A 21616-nucleotide genomic window follows, 5' to 3' on the forward strand; every position below is an offset into this window, starting at 1 on the left:
GTTGACGAACGATACGTCTGAGCCAGTGTCTAGTAGGGCTTCTAACGGGCGGTCGCGGATGCGCGTTTCTAGGTGCGGCCGGGGCGTGAATCTTACGGGGAGGACCGGGGGGCGGCCGGCGTTTCCGCGGTCCCGGTTTCGTTTCCCGGCGGCGGGTGACAGTCTTTTGTCAGTACGCCGTCCTTGCCGCATTGCGAGCAAAACTTCCGGGCGGGGCGTCGGCAGTCGAAGCGCGTGTGGCCGCGTTGCTTGCAACGCCAGCAACACTCGCTTCGACTGTACACGGCGGCGGTGACCGGGGGGTCGGTGGCGGTGCTTTTCGCGACGGTGCGCTTTTTGCGATTCTGCTGCAATCGTTCGAACTCGCCTGCTCGTTGCTGCAGTTCCCGGGGGCTGCGGACGTCGCTTCGCCAGATACGGTTTTGATAATCGGGGTGCATGTTCTCGTAGAGCTGCTCGACCTGCTCTTCGGTCGAATAGCCCCCTGCCCTACGCATAAGGGTCAGCATTTGTGTCGCGTATTTCACATACGGTTCCCCGTCTTTCTGTACGCGGTCGCGGATTTCATTTACCAGTTGCAGTCGGTATCGTCGCGGCAGGAATGTCTCTTTAAAATCGGCGATGAAATCCCCCCAGGTCAACCATCCGTCGCGGTTGTTACGGTACCACAGGAGGGCGTCCCCTCTTAGGAGTTCGGGCAGCCCGCGGAGCCAGTGGTCATCGTAGAATTCGTACGCGGCGCGAAGCTCGTCGATCCGTTCTAAGAATGCCCATGGGTCCTTCCCGTCGAAGTGGAGGCCCCATTTTCGCATTTGGTTCATTATCTGGGTGGGGGGGGGGGGGGCGGGGTCCGTCGGGCGGTCGGCTGGAATTATCGTTACGGGGGATGCCGGTATTCCGGTGGGTACGGTCAGCGTTATTGGGGGGGCGTCGGACGCGTTCGTCGGTCTTCCGGCGGGCACGGTCAGAGTTAGCGGGGGGGTGTCGGACGCGTCCGTCTGGAACTGCTCGGGGTGGGCGTCGATAAATCGATTTAATCGGCGGCGTAGATCGTCGAGATTGCCCTCGGTGTCGAGTCCGAGTGAGTTTAGTTCGGTTATCAAGTCGGCCTTATTTAGTCTATAGAAGTACTCCTTCATTTTGCCGGTTTCCTGGGTCCGTTCCTTACGGTGAGGTCCCTGTTCGGGCGCCATAAAACAACCTTGCTTCGAAACGCGGATCTAGCTCGCGGCTGGGCTGGGTTCGAAGGAGGTGCGGAGGAACGGACGCGCGGTGAGGTTCGGCAAAATGAAGTGTATCGTGGTTGGCAATAACGTAACAGAATTTATTCTACAATGAACGGTCGCGGTATGTACAATGATGCGGTGAGCGCAGGACACAGAGTCAGGGCGCATGCGGTGTGCGCGGGAGTGCACGAGGGCGGCGATCGGGACGGGCGATCGGCTTGTGGCGGGTGGCGCGAGGTAAAGCGCGGTGCGCACGGGCGCGGATACGGCGACGAGATCGCGGTAACTCGGCGCGTATTCGGCGGGATGGCGGCGGGATAACGCTGGCGCGGGTCTGGCCACCGAGACGCGCTCGGGGAAGGCAGAGAGGGCCGGAGGCGCTCTACCTTGGTCCTGCCTAGCGGGCGTGGTGCGCAAGGAAGCTGGTCGTCGATCGAGAATCGCTCGGCGAAGACAGAGAGGGCCGGAGGCGCTCTACCTTGGTCCGGACTAGCGGGCGCGTTGCGCAAGGAAGCTGGTCGTCGATCGAGAATCGCTCGGCGAAGACAGAGAGTGCCGGAGGCGCTCTACCTTCGTTCTGACTAGCGGGTGCTTTGCGGAAGGAAGCTGATCGTCGATCGAGAATCGCTCGGCGAAGACAGAGAGTGCCGGAGGCGTTCTACCCTCGTTCTGACTGGCTAGAGAGATGCGGGAATTCAGGATCGGTGCGGTCGGTCGGAGCGTTGATCAGGAAATCGCCTTTAGCGTTAAAAACGCTCGTCTGTTATACCCGGCGCGGCGGTGTTACGCAGTGGCGGGGGTAGCGACGGCGATAACGAGCGCCGGGATGGTGCGGCGGAACGGTCGGAAAATACGGCGTCCCGACGCCGCGATCGCGTTCGGCGGTCTTCGGTCGCGGTCGGCATCGCTCGGCGCGTCGAGGCGGTTGCCGCGTTAAGTCTGCTCGCGGACTTCCTAACGTTACATGCTAGCTTTAAAATAAGGCGGGTACACCGTGCCCGTTCCTCGCCCGGCGGATGGTCGGCCGGTCGGCCTCGGCAGGGTGTTACGCCGGAACGATGCAGTTTTCGGGGGTGCATCGTTACAATGTGTTTAACATTTTAATAAACTACTTGCTATTACTCATTATGTGAAATAAAATAAAAAATATCAAAAATCCAACTGCCAAATTAAATTTTCGAGAGATGAAATCGAACATTTAAATTACGATCAACCTTACTTTTACAACCGCGAACTGAACACTTAATTCTGCTCGTAGATTTACAACGCGGAGAAAATTCCATACTAATAAAAATACAAAGCCAGTAACGTAAAGCCAGTACGACCGCACGTCAAGCCTGTACAATGCCACGAGACCTGTAAGAGTCCAGTGCTTTCACTTTCGACCACCAGATGTCATGGCGACGAATGTCAGATCCCAATACCATTCTGTTCGGGCGTATACGATACTGTTACAGTATGCTTTATTCCCCTTTTACTAAGAAAATCATTAACATCTTTGTCAATGTACTCATGACCACCGTCTGTAACTAATTCTTTAATATCGCGCCCAAATTGCGTTCTAATCTCATTACAATAGTGTTATATTTTTAATTTTACTTCTGATTTATTTTTCAAAAAATACACGGTTCTATAACTCGTGAAATTATCTTTGAAAACGACATAATATCGTCTTTTGCCAAGTGAATCCACATTCATAGGCCCACACACATCAGTAGTATAGCAACGTATACTCCGGTCCTCAGGCTTGCGGTTAGGGGGGTCGGGGGGCCTTGCTCACGCGGAGTGAATGCCGTAAGAGGTGGGCGAGGGGGCCGAGGGAAGGTGTTAAGGTTCATCGTTGGGGGGGGGGGGAACTGCGGGGGGAAAAGTCCCTAGGCAATTTACTAGTATTTACTGGGCGAGGGGGGAGTGCGATGCGGGGGAAAAAGTCCCTAGGCTAGTTACTAGTATTTGTTGGTACTTGTAAGACGTAAATTCCCTAGGCGGATAATTAAAAATTTCGCACCGCAGTGTTGCCACCGGAGTCGGGGCGGGGGACCCGGGTGTTCCGAGGGGGTGCTCGGATCGGCGGTTCCGCGTTATCGACCGAGCGGGGCGGAAATCGCGCGCGCGCGCTCTCCGAAAAAAGAAGAGGAGCGTCGCGTTATCGACCGCGTGCGGAAATCGCGCGTCCGACCCGAAAGAAGAGGAGCGTCGCGTCGTCGGCCGCGGCGGCGCGCGCATCCGTCGGTCGTCGCGCGCTTCTTTGTCTCCTCGCGGGCCGGAAGCGGTTCGCGGTTTTCCGCTCCGTCGATCTCGGCGCGAGAGAGAGAACGTTCGCGCGCGAGGATAAAACTTCTAAAGAGACGCGTACACTCTTCGTCCACCCGTTTTCACGATTTATTTCTTTTCGCGCGTGTCTGGACTTGTTCGAGGTTGCTCTTATCGGTTTCTCCTTTTGTTTTTTTTCGGAGGATGCGACGAGCGGCTGTTCCCTCCCCGAAAGAGTGTATCCGGTAGGTACATCCTCCGTTGAGATAACGAACGAGTATAAATTGCATTGGCGCGACAGCGCGGCAAACGGTGACGCAGACGCGAGATAGACAAAATGTATCGAGAGAGAGTGGTGCGACGTAAAGCGCATTGGAACGAGATAAGTTACTGTTATTTTTTTTTTAACGACGCGGTATGAGCGACAAGTACGCAGAACTTTGCAAACGGGTGCCCGCGAACATCAGGGAACCGCTCGTGAAAATCAGCGAACCGCTCGTGAGGAATGGGGAACCGTGGTGGGTCGACGTAACGAGATATCTGATTCGTCGCGAAATCGGAATCGCCGATCGCCGATCGCATCGGACGTTTATCGATTACCGTATATTTTGGGAAAGAATACACGTGGAGTGTGGGTGAAACGGAGGGTACGCGAGATTTGATCTTAGATTAACTCACTCTTCGTCTCTTTCTAAGAAAGAATACACGTGGAGTGTGGGTGAAACGGAGGGTAAGCGAGATTTGACGTTTTGCGCTAGCGGTATTTATTTTTTCTTGCAACATTATTGGAGGAGTGGGGTGAAAAAAATATACCTGTGTACTCGCGAATGAACGATCGCCGTTATCACTCGCTCGAGGAATCGGACGACGAACCACGCTGTTACGAGCCCATGCCCGTGTTCTCGTCCGATTCGGACGACGAATTGCCGTTAGCGTTATACTCATACGCACGAGTGTCACACGCATGTGCACGGGTGGTGAAAGAGGACGCGCGATGGAATCTGGCGACTCATTACACAAGACCACAAAAAAAATTTTGGAAAATTAACTGTGTTGCATCATATGTGTGCGGGTGTGTGTGCACATTCGCATACAGCGCACACCCGCACACACTAGTACCCGCACACGCACGCACACACACGCACACACACGCACCCGCGCACACACACGCGCACAAACACACCCGCATCCGCGCACCCGCGCACACACACGCGCACACCCGCACCCGCGTACACACACGCGCACACCCGCACCCGCACCCGCACCCGCGTACACGCGCGTACACGCGCGCGCTCGCGCACACACACACACACAAAATACTCTTTTTCCCCCTTTTCCATCTCCCCAAAAAATCTTTCACTAGTACATTTTATGATATAGCATATATTATCCGAATTTCTGTAAATACACCACGTTTATGCTCAATTTTCAAGGTGTTTCCCAAGCACCACGAACTTTTTAATAGCTTTATCGTATTTAGGAGATTAAAATCTACAAAAAACACTATTTCTTTTACTTACACCTTTTTGGGCGAAAATCGGCCCTTTTTTAACATCCTCCTTTTTTTGCACTTTATTTAACTTACCAAAATATATTTAAATCAGTTCTGCGACCGCATTTTGATGTTATACCTTTTCTCTTTCTTTGATGTTATACTTTTACTCTTTCTTCAAATGTTTATTTCAATTTTCACAGATTTTCCGCTATTTTTCTCGATTATCTAAAAACCTAGACGTGATGGAGCAAAACGGTTTACGAATTCGGATTCAGTGACCCAAAATCTATAAGAAACACCTACTCTGATCCCAGTTAATTTTCCAAAAATTTTTTTTATAGTCCTGTGTTATCTGCGGAGAGAGATCGGAGAGCGAACTGCGCGCGAGCGAGCGTGGATAGACACGATAATGGCAAACTCCGTTACGGCGAATGATTATATGCGTAACCTGCCACTCAAGTATTATCTTTATTATCAGACGGTGTTCGGAGGAGAGAAGCTACGTAGGATTCATACCTACAAGTCTCGTCGTCTTTTCGATCGAGTGAAATTCAGTTTTCCCGAGGGTGGAAGGCCCTTCTGAATGAAATGCAGGAACAGTGCGACGAATTGCTCGCCGCGGACGTTTGTCCTCCACGCGCGTGGAGACGACGATGCGACGAGTGTCTCCGGCTTTTGCGGGAGAGGTGTCGAGTCAGACGCTTTGGAGGGCGAGGAAACACGGGTGCCGTGACCGCTCTGGTGGCTCGAATAGCGCGATTGGAAGGTTCGAGGGAGGATCTGCGTCGACGATTCGAACGCGGGTTAGGTGCCGGTTTGGGCGGTGGGAGCGGTGGTAGCAGCAGCAGCAGCAGCGTCAGCAGAGGATTTTCGTGGGTCGAGATCGATACGGCGTTCCAAAGTCGCGTACTCACCGGCGTTGTGACGAACTCGACGTACATCGAACGCCATTTCTCGAGGATGCGAAGGACACCGTGCTCGAAAAAGTGCAGGATAATTTGAATAGGCACACGTGTCTGAAGGTCAATGTCATATTCAATGGGGAATTCGTAGCGGACGTTAAGACCGATGTGAAGAGTATCGCTACGCGGAACGAACAGCTCTTCCTAGGATCCGATCTGTGCGAGTGGTACAAAAGGCACGTGCGCGACGCGATTCTAGCGGCGTTGGACGAATTTCAGGAACGCGACAGCGGATGGGCGTTGTCGCGAATACTGAACCTAACGGTGAACGTGAACAAGTGTAATCCCATGCGCGTGGGATGTTGGATGGAGATACCGCGAGGTATAAGACTTAAACAGGCGGTGGTCAACGTGCGATCGGAGAACGACACGTGTTTTGCGCGTGCGGTGGTCGCGGCTCTGTATCCCGCTCAGCGGAACGCGGAACGATGCGGCTCGTATCCCGATTACGCGACAGTGCTGAATCTCGACGGGATCAATTTTCCTATAAATCTGAAAAAGATCGGAAAGTTCGAACGTCAGAATGACGTATCGATCAACGTATTTACAATTCGGGAAGGAATTGAAAAAAAAAAGATAAGTTTGGACGGGACGTCGACGACAACGCGATCGTGCCTCTGCGGTGAACCGACGATAAGAGGGATAGACACGTGTTGGCGTTTCCGGTTGCGTCGTCGCGCCAATTAGCGTAAGCGCCGGGTTCGACCCCGACAGGGATCAGGCGTGCGAAGGTGTAATAATGGACACTGTCTTTAGGTAACAGGAGTGCTAAGCATTGATTTATTAACAGTCTTAAGAGTGACGATTACGATTGAACGCGCCTTTACATGAGACGGGCGCGGTAGTCACTTTACGGTATAGACACATGTATTGTGTACATACACGCGGTGTACACGTGATGCCGGTAGGTTCGCCGATTGCGAAGCACGTGATACGGGAATGTCCGCCGATCGCGAAATGCTACGGCAATATATGAGCGCACTCGAAGTGCCTGATTGACGGCGCACTTATAGCGCTCACAATTAGCGGATACGCGTGTGCACGAGATGCACCAGGAACGCGCACTCGAATGTTCACTGCTCGCACGGAAGCGATGGTCTGAGCGAGCGCACAGTATCGTGATAAGATACGCGCACTGAGACACGAATTGTTCACCGACCGTAGACCTTGTCGATGATCTAGCGGGCGCGCGGAGGCGCAGTATGAGTAGCCGCACTAATGACGCGGTAATGAGTATATGAGTAGCGTATGCACGACGGCGAGTATGCAACCGCGTGTAACGGAGACATCTTGTAGCTGACGCACTGACTGCGCGATACTATCAGGCGTACTAAACGCGCGGTAATTAACGTGTGCACAACGGCGAATATGCAGCCGCGTGTAACGTCGACGTCTGATCTTGTACTACTGAGACCGGAACTCTCGCGGTCCCGTTTCGGGAGTCCTCGGGCACACGACACTCGCGTCAGCCAATCGGTTTTCGTCAGGATCACGCGATTCACGCGTGACAGGATCGATAATGTGTCGGGAGAGACTTTACGGTCTGGGGGTGACGGGGGTGCGGCGCGAAGTCAGCTTGTTCCGAGGGCGGCTAAGAGATAGCACTGCGTGTGCTGTCTCGATCCGTGATCGCGACGGATTGAAATTACGGAACAACACGTAAATCTCCTGTATCTGCGCGATACGCTACGTGGCGTCAACAGGGGCCATTTCGCCTGGATAAAGAATCTGTCGCGATTGGTGAATTCGTAATTGACCGCGAGACGGTGTGCGAAGCACGTTTGCGATCGGTAAGTAAAAAAAAAAATGAAAAAAAAACCTGAGGAACAAGGAAACGACGATGTATTATTTTATATATAAACACATAGTAATCGCACGCACGTTACTTCGCAGATGTCTACACTATATCTATACGCGCGACAAGTTGGCCGCTCATAGCGTCGACTGCGGCCGAATGAACGATTGCGCCATCGTTCTTCCGAGGACGAGGGTCGCGGGTTGTACCTCACGCCGTATAAGAAGCGCGGAGGTGGCGCGAGGAGAATCGTTGAAAAAAAAATTTCACGGAAGAAGGCGACGTTAGTGCATCTACTTCCGTACGGCGTCACGACGAACGAGCAGCTCGATCGATCGGCGCGTCGCCTATGCATACCGTTCTTCCGTGGGGTGTTCATGCGCGACGCTCTGCCGACGAGGGTGTGATACGCGGAGTGCGGCATCGTGTGAATCTCGACGATGCGGCGGGTCCGGGCACGCATTGGGTCGCTTACGCGAAGAAAGGGAACGCGGCGATTTACTTTGACGCGTTCGGAAATCTCCGTCCGCCGAGGGATCTCGCGCGATATCTCGGCGGTGGCGGCGAGAGCGCGATCGTGACGTACAATCGTCGCGCGTTTCAGACGTTCGATCAGAGAATCTGCGGACAGCTGTGCCTGTGATTTCTTCGCGAGGTCGATTTGGGGAGTGGTGGACGATCGACGTTCTCCCGCGATGTCGCTGACGCTCACGTTAACCAGAACCAACAGCGTTCTCACGGCGAGTCATTTTCCCGCTTTGGATCTAAGCGACGGCGAGTACGAGCCGGGTTTGGCGACTTTTGAGACGTACAACTCGAACGTTACGTCCGCGAATAATCGATTCTACTTCGGCGAGGACGACCGGAAGATTATCGTTCCGGAAGGGTCGTACGAGCTACGAGCCGTGAGCAGATATCTGCGCGCCGCTCTTCTTCATCGCAAACGTCGCGCCCGCGAGAGAGAGAAAAAGAAAGAGAAAAGAGAAAAACTGCAGGCCGATGGCGCTGGAGTGGTAAAAGAAAAAACCGAACGGAGAAGGACGACGACGACGATAACGACGACGACGGTTATCGCATATACGAGGACGACGGCAAGAACGACGACGATGACGGCGGTGATAGAACGATACTCGCTATTCGCGCTAACGAGAATATCATGAGGAGCGAGATAAAATGCGCCTACAGAGTGAATTTTACAAAACCAAACAACATCGGTTCTCTTTTGGGTTTCTCGCGCGATCGTATCCTAAAACCGAACAAATGGTACGTTTCCGACGGACCCGTTGACGTCATGAGCGTGAACATAATTCGCATCGAATGCAGCATCACCACGGGAGCGTACAGCAACGGACGCTCGGTGCACGCGATACACGAATTCGCGCCGAAAGTTCCACCGGGATATAAACTGTCGGAGACTCCGACGCAGATCATTTACCTTCCGATCGTCGCGCGAAACGTCACCGATATCACGGTGCGAATCGTGGATCAGAACGATCGATTGATCGACTTTCGCGGCGAGGAGATAACGATTAGACTGCACGTACGTCGTCGCCGCAGTTAGTGTGTGTGTGCGCGTATCTCCGCGACCTGAAGAGAAAGACAGAGCGAGAGGGATGCTCGTTCTGAACGGAGATCGACCGGTGTAGAAACGTCGGCATAACCAGCACGATAAAGAACTACGCGTCGCTGACCGCAGAACGAGCCAGGAGACTGCAGAATGCCGGATGGAGTTATCCGACGAACGAATCGAATCTGAACGACGCGTCCCGTCAATTCAACTTTTGCGTACCTTTGAATATTCTTTTGGGTTTCTGCGAGGACTACAAACGCGTGGTGATAAACGCGCGACACGAACTTATCCTGATACGCGCTCGGAACGACGTCAACTGCGTCGTAGATCCGAAAAAAACCGTGCCGAGAGATCCCGCCAAGGATCCTAAAATTACGCTACTGAAGGTGCAATGGCGTATGCCGCACGTGGCGTTAAACGACGTGACTAAATTGTCGCTTTTGCGAACGTTGGAGAGCGGACGATTTCTGAGCGTGTGCTTTCGCTCTTGGGACCTGTACGAATTTCCTCTGCTGCGGAGCACGACCAAGCATTCGTGGGCCGTGAAAGCCGCGCCGCAGTTGGAGAAGCCGCGATACGTCATATTCGCGCTGCAGACCGGACGGCGAAACGAATTCACGGAGGACTCCTCGAGGTTCGATCATTGCGCGCTCGCCAACGTGAAATTGTATCTCAACTCGGAATTCTATCTCTACGACGACGTGAACGCGAATTTCGAAAGCGACAAGTTTGCCGTGCTGTACGAGATGTACGCGAAATTTCGAGGAGCGTACTACGGGGACAGTCGCGACGACGCGCTCTTCTCCCCGCGCGAATTCGCGCGAGTAGCGCCGCTCGTGGTGATCGATTGTTCCCGCCAAAACGAAGCGGTGAAGAGCGCCACCGTGGATGTGCGCATCAAATTCGAATGCAAGGAAAACGTTCCGCCGAAGACCACCGCCTTTTGTCTCATCGTTCACGATCGCGTCATCGAGTACGGTCCGCTGACCAATGTGGTGCGCAAAATCATCTAGCGGAAGTGGCAATTGTAGGATACCACACCCCGGAAAGGGGAGATATATATAAAGACGGGGATCCTTCGATCGTTCTTCAGATCCCGTTAAGAATGAGCAGTTTGAGCGTGAATTGTTCGACGCGCATCGACTCGATGGCCGCAGCGGCAACGACGATCTTCGTCGACCTGCAGGGATTCGTGGTGAGCGACAGATTCGTCGCGAAGGAGGTGGCCGTGCTCCGAAGCGAGACGCGCGAACTCGCGCATCACGTGTTTCGCGCGCCGATGAAGTGGGACCTCCTCACGAACGCCGAAAAAGCAAGGGCCAACTGGCTGATGGCGAACCATCACGGCCTCTGTTGGAAAGACGGGGACGTGGACTATCGCCTAGCCAGGTCGATTATTCGACGCGCGGTGTGCGACGACCTGGGCGAGGGAGAAGAGACGCCCGGCGCGCGAATATACGTGAAAGGCCTCGAGAAGAAGAGGTGACTGGAGGAGATTCTCGGCGACGTCGACGCGACGATCGAGACCATCGACGCCGAGTACGACGACATCGATCGGCTGGAGTTTCTTCGCGCCGATCGCGCGTTTCGCTGCGGACGCCATCAACGGTGCTGCGCGATGGAGAACGTGATGAAGTTGCGCGACTGGTGGAACGAGCGACGCGAGTGTCTCTCCAGCATCGACTCCACGGATCAAATATAATTGTGTATCCATCCATCTATCTATATATGTATATATTTTACTCAATAACAAAAAAATATATCTATCTATATTTTAATCAATAAAAAAACTGATGCAAAATCAACGAAGAAAGTTATTCATTATTCACATACCTACACCGTATGTATAATCGTACTCGATAACGCCAAGCGCGATAGCGCCGAGCGCGCGAGCGACGAGCGTGATACGTAAGCGAACGAGAGCGTCGAACTCCGAAGAAGAACGGTAACGATAACGCCGAACGCGCGAAACTGTCAATGAGTGGAGTTGGGAGCGTCGAGCGGAAGCGCGATATCGCCGGCGGGAGCGTCTAATCTTGTTGTTGTTCAAGCGTATTTATCTTTATATAATAGTTATTTAATATTTACTATTTGATATTTAATATTTATTTAACATTATATGTCTAGCTATAAATCACAGATTTTGTATAACAGATATTTCATAATGCAAATAAAAGATGCTCCTCCTTGGTTGTTTATGGAATTATATATTTATTTAATATTTATTTAACATTACATTTATAGTTATTCAATATTTACTTACATTGCTTATATTTATTTAATATTTAACATTACATTTATAGTTATTCAATATTTACTTATATTACTTATATTACTTATATTACTTATATTACTTATATTACTTATATTACTTATTTATTGTATTTATTGTATTTATTTGCGATTGGAGAGGGGGTGGGCCAGCCTTCGACGACGTCGTCGTCGACGACGTCTATCAGGTCGGTGTCGACGTCTATCAAGTTGACGTCGGCGTTTCCGCGCCCACCCTCGTCCTCACCGTTGCCGTCTTCGCCGTCGTCGTCGTCGTCTTTTTCGTAACGCCGTCCTGATAATTCGAACCGCGCAGCGTCCCGATTCATGCCGCGCATCCTCGCGGTGTACAGACGGATGTACTTTTGGGCTTTTTTCACCACCGATGTGATGAGGACCCTGCGCAAAAAACAAATATCATTATTAATAAGAATATAAATGAGTATAAAAATGAGTATATAAATGAGTATATAAATGAGAATAAAAAAGTGAGTATGTAAATGAGTGTAAATGAATATATTACTGAATGTATAAATACTATTAATAATTTGTGATGTAGAATATATATCTATTTGCATTTTTGTAAACTTACATTCGATTGAACATTCGTGCGTCCTCGTCGACGCGAATCGTCACTTGTAAGCAGGGCGGCGCTCTCTCCGCGATGGTCGTCAGACGATGCTGCAGCCGCAGCATCGCCTCGTTCAACTCGTCCCTAGCCATATCTAGGGACGCGATGTGCGTTTTCACCTCTTCGCACACCCTTATCGGTTCCTTTACTCCATTCATTTATGCACGTTAAAAAAAATTTGCGACAAAAACTGCGAACGAACTACACCCGAGTCTAGCCTCGAGTTCTTATATATATCGAGGATGCGCAATTGAAGAAGGATGTGGAATCAAAGAAGGGATGTGCAATCATAAAGGATATTGCGTGTGTAATGAAAACTATGTAAAAAATTGACCTTTGCACACAGGAAGAAATGCATTTTTCTAATCAAACCGACTCATCCGCCGGAATCGTCGACGCATTTCTTCCACCCCGAGACCCCCGCCGCCACCTGTCCGCGCTATCGGTAGCGAGCATCCCCGCGTAAGTCGCTCGTCGCGATCGCGCTCGTATCGCGACGCATCGTCATCGTCAATAAAAGAAGCAGAATATTGTGTAATGAAAACTATTTTTAGAAAATTTGCACAGAGGAAAAAATGCATTTTTTTTTATCAAACGGACTCATCCGCCGGAATCGACGCATTTTTTCCACCGCGAGACCCCGCCGCCACCTGTCCGCGCTATCGGCAACGAGCGTCACCGCGTGGACCGCGCGTCGCGATCGCGCTCATATCGCGAAACGCCGTTATCGCAGTTCCGCCGTTTCTCTCGCTCTCTCTCGCCCTCGACGATGTGGCTCGCGCGCGTAATCGCGTTAACCGCGTGTTTTATCGCCGCGAGGTGCGTCAATCCCACGGATGAGAATTACGCACATACGATCGATTACCTGCGGAAATACGGATATCTGACCGAAGATGTGGACACGTTTCCGGCTCAGAGACGAAACGACGTTCTTCGTAACGCCATCGAGGAATTTCAACGATACTACGGTCTGCCCGGCGATGGAACGCTCGACGACGAAACGCTGCAATTGATGCGTAAACCGCGATGTGGTTTCCAAGATATCCTGAAGCACGGAACGACGGCGAGTCTATCAAAATGGCCGAGGACTCACCTGACGTGGGATTTTTACGTAGCCGCCAAAGAGGAGCTGAATACCGCGCGGGCCGCGTTCGACCTGTGGTCGCAACATTCGGCGTTGACGTTCGAACGCTCCGAAACGAATCCTGACATTATAATATCTTGGCGAACCCGACGTCACGGTAACACGAATATCAACGTAAACGGCCCAAATTGCTCGGCCAAATTCGACGGTCCCGGTAACGTGCTGGCCCACGCGTATCTCCCGACGAACGAAGCGGGATTCGTCTCCGAGGTGCACGTCGACGGGGACGAGCCGTGGCATATTCACGTCGGTAAAAATCCCTCGAATACGTTTTCCCTGCATTTCACGCTGACGCACGAGATCGGTCACTCTCTCGGATTGCGGCACAATGAGCGCAAGACTTCGGTGATGTTCGCGTACTCGCCCGACAAGCAGTATCCGGTTAAGCTCGACAGATTCGACATTATCGACATTCAACGTTTGTACGGTGAAAAACTGACGAACGCGCCCTCACAGACGCCGGCGCCGCCGCCGCCACCGCCGCCACCGCCGCCACCGCGGTCACGGCCGCCGCAACCATCGCCGGACCTGTGCGCCCTTGGTCGCGTAAACGCGATATTGATTTTGGAAAATCGAATGTACATCTCGTAAGGGCGTTACGTTTGGTCGATCGATCTGGACGGTAGGACGTACAATGGACCGTTAGCCCTGTCTAACCACATGAGCTTTCTTCACGACAATTACACGCGCATAGCTGCCGCCTATCAATCTCCGTCCGGTGATCTCATGGTGTTTGTAGATAATTTGGTATACATGGTTCAATATCCGGAATTTTCTCTGAGGCCAAATTGGCCGAAGACCTTGCGAGAACTCGGATTTCCCGCAGATGCGAAACTCAACGGAGCGGTAAACACCCATAGAGGCCGTTCCTTCGTGATGTACAACAGTAACTCGGTGGGCGAGATAGACGAATGTACGAAGAAAGTCGTCAGACGTACGCCTCTCGAGGCGACGTTTCCCGGAATACCGACCGTCGTGACGTCGATCTTCCGATACGTCGACGGCAATCTGTACTTCACCACTCGGACGCAGTTCTACAGATTCAACGAATTTACGAAAACCGTCACGGCCGCCGGTAAATTCAATCTACGGATGCTGAATATCGTCTGCCCTAAGACCGAACTGTTGCAGCAGTTGCGCGATTTTCTCGATCGAATCGTACGCGTCGGCGATTTAACGTCACCGGCGAGCGATTCGGACGACGACGACGACGACGGCGGCGGCGGCGTTCAGCTTTACGATCGCCGTATCCGCCGATGGAAGTAGAGGACTGCGCAAATCCCCACACCACACCGCACATCGCGCGATATAAGTGAGAACTTTTCTACTTATACCAATGTGTTCCCGCCAAAGCATCAGTATCGCATCGTCAGCTGAATACGACGCGTCGAAACAGAAATCAGAAACGAACGATACTGCAACGCGCGTGCGAAATGTTCTCGACGTTGGCCGATCGACCCGCGCTGAGGGATCTTTCCCCTCGCGAGACGGATTCGGAGGTGAACGACAACGGCAAAAGACGAAGGATCGAATCGATCGGACGATCATCATCAGCATCATCATCATCGGGAGTCGCGTTCCAGCTCTCACCCCCCCAACGACGTTCGCAACCCCGTCGTCGCGCCTGCGGTGCGCATCCTGACGACCCGTTATCCGCTGACGACGACTGGCTACAAATACTTGGCCATCGGTGTCACGGTTAAGTCACCGTGGTACGGTATACCCGCACCTTCGTACGTGGATATCGCCCTGGGAGATAAGCAAGGCAAGGAGATCTCTCTACGCTCGATATGTGGAAAGGACTAATCGAGCGCAAACATGTCATATTGTCGTGTCTGCGATCCAACCTCGTCGATGGAACCCGTCCCCCCTCGCCGATATCGATCGGAGACCTGACGCTGCGATTCGGATTGATCAACAACCTGTCGATCTTGCGTATGGAACTACCCAACGCGGCTCGTCTAGCAATGTCGCTCGCCACCCTGCTCTCGCTGTACGATTTCCAATTGTGCGTCGATCGCATCGTCTCGGCGCTGAGCGCGGTCACCGAGGAAGTCGACGCAAAGTATTCGCGCTATCAGGAGATAGCCGCCAACGCGATTAAGACGGGAACTTCGGCTAAGACTGCGATACTGAAAAGCGAATTTTTCGATCCTAACAAGATCGTCGACTGTGAGATTACCGCGCTTTGTTTCAAATCCTGAACGTCACGACGCACGTTTACAAATTTATATATATATATTTATACACACAGAAACACTGTAAACGAGTATCGACGTATGTAAATACATATTGTATTTTTCAAAATAAAAAACTACCGCTCGTACGCGGATATCTCATATATGTGTTCTCTCTCTTTCTTTTCCGTACCTATCTCGATACGATCCCACGCTCCCTAGGTCCCCCGACACCGCTTACTCCACGATCGCCGCGATTGCGTCATCTACGATGCGTAGGGAAGGATCGAAACAACTTTCGAACCGAGACGAACAAGAACGAAGAACGGTTATCGGGACCCGCGAAAAGAACGGCCTTGAACACGTTCGAACGTGTTTTCGCGTGCTCACCAATCCCACCGCGCGGGGACGTCGAGAAGAGCGACCTTGAACAAGTTGGAACGAGTTTGGACGCGTTCGAACGCGCGCGATGAAAAAAATTATTCGCGATGACGCGCGAATCGGGGCGGATTTCCGCTCGCGGCCGATAACGCGGTTGATAACGCCGATCCGAGCGTCCTCTCGGAGCGCCCGGGAACGACGATCCCCCCACCCCCCGGTGGCAACTCTGCGGCGCGAAATTCCCCATCACCCGCCTAGGGAATTTACGTCTTTCAGGTTATCGCAAGGTGGCAACACTGCGGCGCGAAATTCCCCATCACCCGCCTAGGCACAGGTGTTCCCACAAAATACTCGCATCTGATTGGACAGCCTCGAGTCTTCGTATCGCGATCTGATTGGACAGCGATACACCTTTGTCCAGTTACAGGGGAATGTTTGTCCGGTTACAGGGAAAATTTCCTTTCGCACCTGTCCCCCTCACCCCCCCTGTTTCCCCGCGCACCTGTCCACCCTTCACCCCCCCTCACCCATCTCCACCCCATGCCCCCCCTCGTCCCCCTCGCCCATTTCTTATGGCGTTCCCCCGCGTGCGCGCGCCCCCCCCCCGCTTCCCATCGGTTGCACCCGGCCGCCGGAGGCACCGTTCTTCATCTACTTGTGTGATTTGGTGCAAATCCAGGCAACGCACAGTGGGACGGGAGACCCGAAAAAGTGGCCAAATTAATAAAGTAAACTAATCTCTTTCAAACACGTATCCTATAGGTTTTTAGGGTCGCTGATTCCGAATCTGATGTCAAAAACTGTAAATTTAAAATGGCGGATCCAATATGGCAACCAAAACTACCTTTTTGGATCGAATATGCATGAAAGTCGGTACTAAAAAGTTTTCGGGGTCGCTGATTCCGAATATAATGTCAAGAACTGTAAATTCAAAATGGCGGATCCAATATGGCGACCGAAACTACCTTTTTGGATCGAATATGCAAGTCGTTACTAAGAGGTTTTCGGGTCGCTGATTTCGAATATAATGTCAAGAACTGTAAATTCGAAATGACGGATCCAATATCGAATTCGGCGACCAAAATTAATATTAATTATCGGTTCTTGAAACTCAGTATTTAAATAGTCAACAATATGGGGTACTTTTTTAATGTGAGTCCCTTGTTTCTCACAATTCTTGATGCTTTTTTGCTGCGAGTCTCCTCAAGCCTTTTTCTATAACGAACTACTCTTCTCCTGATAACTGTATTTCATCTAAGTTTAATATATATTCTGAAAAACCAGATAAATCTTCCTGAAGTTTATCTTCAGAAGCAATACTGCTTGTTGCATCTGTATTAGGAATTGCAAAAAGTTCTACAACATCTGGGGGGAGGGGCAGTCGTTTCTGGTTTTTAATGCGCTTCTCAAGACTTATGGATGACAAAAACGATAAACTTGATGAAATTCGATTTCACTCAATACTTAAAGCTGCATCCTTACTATGCCTATGCTGAGCGGGAATGCCGATTGGCACGGATTGGTACTTTATATATTATTAAAGGCGCTCTATATTGTTCAATATAATAGACGTCCGAACTAAGGTGCAGATAAAAGCATATTAAGGTGTGATTTTTCCAATGAGAATGGCACACCGTTACGCATTACGCGACAACTCGGGTATACCACTATTTAGAGTACTAGAATATCTAGACATCAGAAACCTTTCGCTGCGCTTTGCTCGTTTGCGCCGTGCAGTGCAAGTGTTGTCAGAATGAAAATGCGGCTCATCCGAAAGTCGGGTAGCCGGTAGTGGGGAATCCAGTGTCGCCAGATTGAGAGCCACTCAAAAGCCGGCGCGCGGTGGGGATACGCGACAAAGAGAAAGCACGTACGTGTGAGCTCCAAGCACCTATATGTGCTTTCTTTTTGTGTGCGTATCCCCACTATCCGATTTTCGGGTAAACAGCCACTTTCTGCTATTAGACGCCGCGCTATTTTAAATTTAAAAATTTGAATATCATATTTGTAATCGGCGTCCTCGAAAACCTCTGATAAAAAATGTGCTTAAAAATTGTTTTTTTTGCACTTCTCGTCCGCATGTTAAATCCGCAATTTTGAATTTATTATTCTTGACATCAGATTCGGAATTAGCGATCCCGAAAACCCTTTAGTACCAATTTTCATACATATTCGATCCAAAAAATTAGTTTCAGTTGCCATATTGGATCCGCCATTTTGAATTTACAATTTTTGACATCAGATTCGGAATCAGCGACCCCAAAAACCTATAGAGTACAGGTTTGAAAGAGATTAGGTGACTTTGGCCACTCTTTCGGATCTCCCAGCTTACTGTGGCGTGCGCGTGCTGATCGATGCCTTGCGATCCGTTCAATGACGAATTTCTTCGAAGAATATGAATTCGAGCAAAAGTGAGCCGATTTTTCTTCAAGCGCATATTTTGAGGAATCCAATGATACCTTGATTTTCCTGATCGGATGAATTGCCGCAAGTTGCCGCAATTCGGAAAAAAGCAAAAAGTTCGAAAATCCGATAATAATATACAATTCTCATGTTTCGGAATTCTACTTCCTTTTTTCTCTTAAGTACAGGCATTTTTCATGAATAGTCAATGTGCAAGTAGTGTAATAGAGCAAAGAAATTTTCAAAATTCTGGTAAATACATCATAAATAATTAATTAATTGAATGAATGATTCGTTATTCTTTCATGCAAAATATTGATTTCAAATCGTTGTCAAATAAATGGCTTTTATTTAATTGTTATGAAACTTTCAAAATAAGTACTTCATGTTGTCTACATAAAGATAAAAAATGTATCTGGTCTGATTATTGAAGTCGACTTTTGGCCACTTTTTCGGGTCTTCCGTCCCACTGTGCAACGTCCGTAGCTAGGGCTACGGACGACTTACACGAGGCGGTGCTGCAGCTGCTCAGGAATATCGTCGATAGAGCGCCGCCCTGTCTGCAAGTGACGATCCGCGTCGACGAGGACGCACGAATGTTGGACCGCATGTAAGTTTGCAAATGTAAAATTATATTGTTATATCAAAAATAAAAATAACAGTATTTTTATATATTCATTTATATATATTCATTTATATATATTCATTTAGATATTCATTTATATATATTCATTTTTATATATTTATTTTTATATATTCGTTTATATATTCATTTATATATTTATTTATATATTCATTTATATATTCATTTATATATTTATTTATTAATAATATGTATTTTTTGCGCAGAGGACTCATCGTATCGGTGTTGAAAAAATCGAGGATCCACATCCGTTTATACGCTGCGACGATTTGCAGCATGTATCGGGACGCTGCGCGACTCGATTCATCGGCGGAGCAGCGTCGCGAGACATGCTGCGACGACAATGATGACAACGACGATGACGACAATGATGACGACGACGAGGATGAGAGCGGTCGCGGCAACATCGACGTCAACCTGATAGACGTCGACGACGACGACGTCGCCGAAGGCTGGCCCTCCCTTTCTAATAAATAAAATATGTAGAATGTAAAAAATGTTAAAAATAAATATAGTAAATAAGTATAAAGTAGTATATATATACGTTTATTGTCTCCCCTCGGGGTTGCAACGCATTTTGAAGGGACGTTCCCAACCCTTTACACACTTAAAGTATAAAGTAGTAAATAAGTAGTATATAATATATATAAAGGAGTAAATATTAAATAAATATAAATATAATATTGGATAAATATAATATTAAATAAATATTATATAAAGATAAATACGCGTGAATAATAACAAGATCAGACGCTCCCGCCGCCGATATCGCGCTTCCGCTCGACGCTCCCGACTCCGCTCATTGTCAGTTTCGCGCTCGGCGTTATCGTTACCGTTCTTCTTCGAGTTCGACGCTCTCGTTCGCTTACGTATCACGCTCGTCGCTATCGCTCGCGGTCGTCTCGCGAGCTCGACGCTATCGCTCTCGCCCGTCTTGCGCTCGGCGTTATCGAGTACGATTATATATACAGTGAAGGTATGCGAAAAATGAATAATTTTGTTCGTTGATTTTGTATCAGTTTTTTTATTATTGATTAAAAAATATATATAGATAGATACACATTTATATTTGATCCGTGTAGTCGATGCTGGAGAGACACTCGCGTCGCTCGTTCCACCAGTCGCGCAACTTCATCACGTTCTCCATCGCGCAGCACCGTTGATGGCGTCCGCAGCGAAACGCGCGATCGGCGCGAAGAAACTCCAACCGATCGATGTCGTCGTACTCGGCGTCGATGGTCTCGATCGCCGCGTCGACGTCGCCGAGAATCTCCTCCAGCCACCTCTTCTTCTCGAGGCCTTTCACGTATATTCGCGCGCCAGGCGTCTCTTCTCTCTCGCCCAGGTCGTCGCACACCGCGCGTCGAATAATCGACCTGGCTAGGCGATAGTCCACGTCCCCGTCTTTCCAACGGAGGCCGTGATGGTTCGCCATCAGTCAGCTGGCCCTTGCTTTTTCGGCGCTCGTGAGGAGGTCCCACTTCAACGGCGCGCGAAACACGTAATGCGCGAGTTCGCGCGTCTCGTTTCGGAGCACGGCCACTTCCTTCGCGGCGAATCTGTCGCTCACCACGAATCCCTGCAGGTCGACGAAGATCGTCGTTGCCGCTGCGGCCATTGAGTCGGTGCGCGTCGGAAAATCACACTCACACTGGTCGGTCTTAACGGGTTCTGAGGAACGATCGAAGGATCCCCGTATTTATATATCTCTCGTTTCCGGGATGCGGTATCCTACAATTGCATTTTCCGCTAGATAATTTTTCGCACCACGTTGGTCAGCGGACCATACTCGATGACGCGGTCGTGAACGATGAGACAAAAGGCGGTGGTCTTCGGCGGAACGTTTTCCTTGCATTCGAATTCGATGCGCACGTCTACGGTGGCGCTCTTCACCGCTTCGTTTTGGCGGGAACAATCGATCACCACGAGCGGAGCTACCCGCGCGAATTCGCGTGGGGAGAAGAGCGCGTCGGCGTCGTCGCGACTGTTCCCGTAGTACGCTCCTCGAAATTTCGTGTACATTTCGTACAGCACGGCGAACTTGTCGCTTTCGAAATCCGCGTTCACGTCGTCGTAGGGATAGAATTCCGAGTTGAGATACAATTTCACGTTGGCGAGCGCGCAATGATTGAACCTCGAGGAGTCCTCCGTGAATTCGTTTCGCCGTCCGGTCTGCAGCGCGAATATGACGTATCGCGGCTTCTCTAACTGCGGCGCGGCTTTCACGGCCCACGAATGCTTGGTCGTGCTCTGCAGCAGGGGAAATGTGTACAGGTCCCAAGAGCGAAAGCCCGCGCTCAGAAATCGTCCGCTCTCCAACGTTTGCAACAGCGACAATTTAGTCACGTCGTTTAACGCCACGTGCGGCATACGCCATTGCACCTTCAGTAGCGTAATTTTAGGATCCTTGGCTGGATCTCTCGGCACGGTTACTTTTCGGATCTACGACGCAGTTGACGTCGTTACGAGCGCGTATCAGGATAAGCTCGTATCGCGCGTTTATCACCACGCGTTTGTAGTCTTCGCAGAAACCTAAAAGAATATTCAAAGTTACGCAAAAGTTGAATTGGGATGCGCTGTTCAGATTCGATTCGTTCGTCGGATAACTCCATCCGGCGTTCTGCAGTCTCCTGGCTCGTTCGGCGGTCAGCGACACGTAGTTCTT

At 50.4% G+C, this 21616-nt stretch overlaps 2 protein-coding genes across 2 annotated transcripts; one reads left to right on the top strand and one right to left on the bottom strand.

Annotated features, from left to right (window-relative positions):
* The first annotated feature begins 12972 nt into the window (after positions 1 to 12972).
* Positions 12973 to 13938, top strand: LOC139780783 (matrilysin-like). Its single transcript, XM_071719498.1, has one exon. It carries the CDS (start codon positions 12973 to 12975, stop codon positions 13936 to 13938), a length of 966 nt encoding a protein of 321 aa, XP_071575599.1.
* A 6762-nt stretch (positions 13939 to 20700) lies between these two features.
* LOC139780784 (uncharacterized) lies at positions 20701 to 21321 on the bottom strand. The gene has a single exon (XM_071719499.1). It carries the CDS (start codon positions 21319 to 21321, stop codon positions 20701 to 20703), a length of 621 nt encoding a protein of 206 aa, XP_071575600.1.
* Positions 21322 to 21616: the final 295 nt, after the last annotated feature.

This window comes from Temnothorax nylanderi, unplaced genomic scaffold (genome assembly GCF_030848795.1).
Source record: "Temnothorax nylanderi isolate EJ_2023f unplaced genomic scaffold, tnyl_v1.0 TNYL_tig0298_pilon, whole genome shotgun sequence".
NCBI classification, from domain to species: domain Eukaryota; kingdom Metazoa; phylum Arthropoda; class Insecta; order Hymenoptera; family Formicidae; genus Temnothorax; species Temnothorax nylanderi.

Bases quoted from the DNA above. Each gene is read 5' to 3' on its own strand.
- LOC139780783 (XM_071719498.1), top strand. From the start codon at position 12,973: ATGTGGCTCGCGCGCGTAATCGCGTTAACCGCGTGTTTTATCGCCGCG.
- LOC139780784 (XM_071719499.1), bottom strand. From the start codon at position 21,321: ATGCCGCACGTGGCGTTAAACGACGTGACTAAATTGTCGCTGTTGCAA.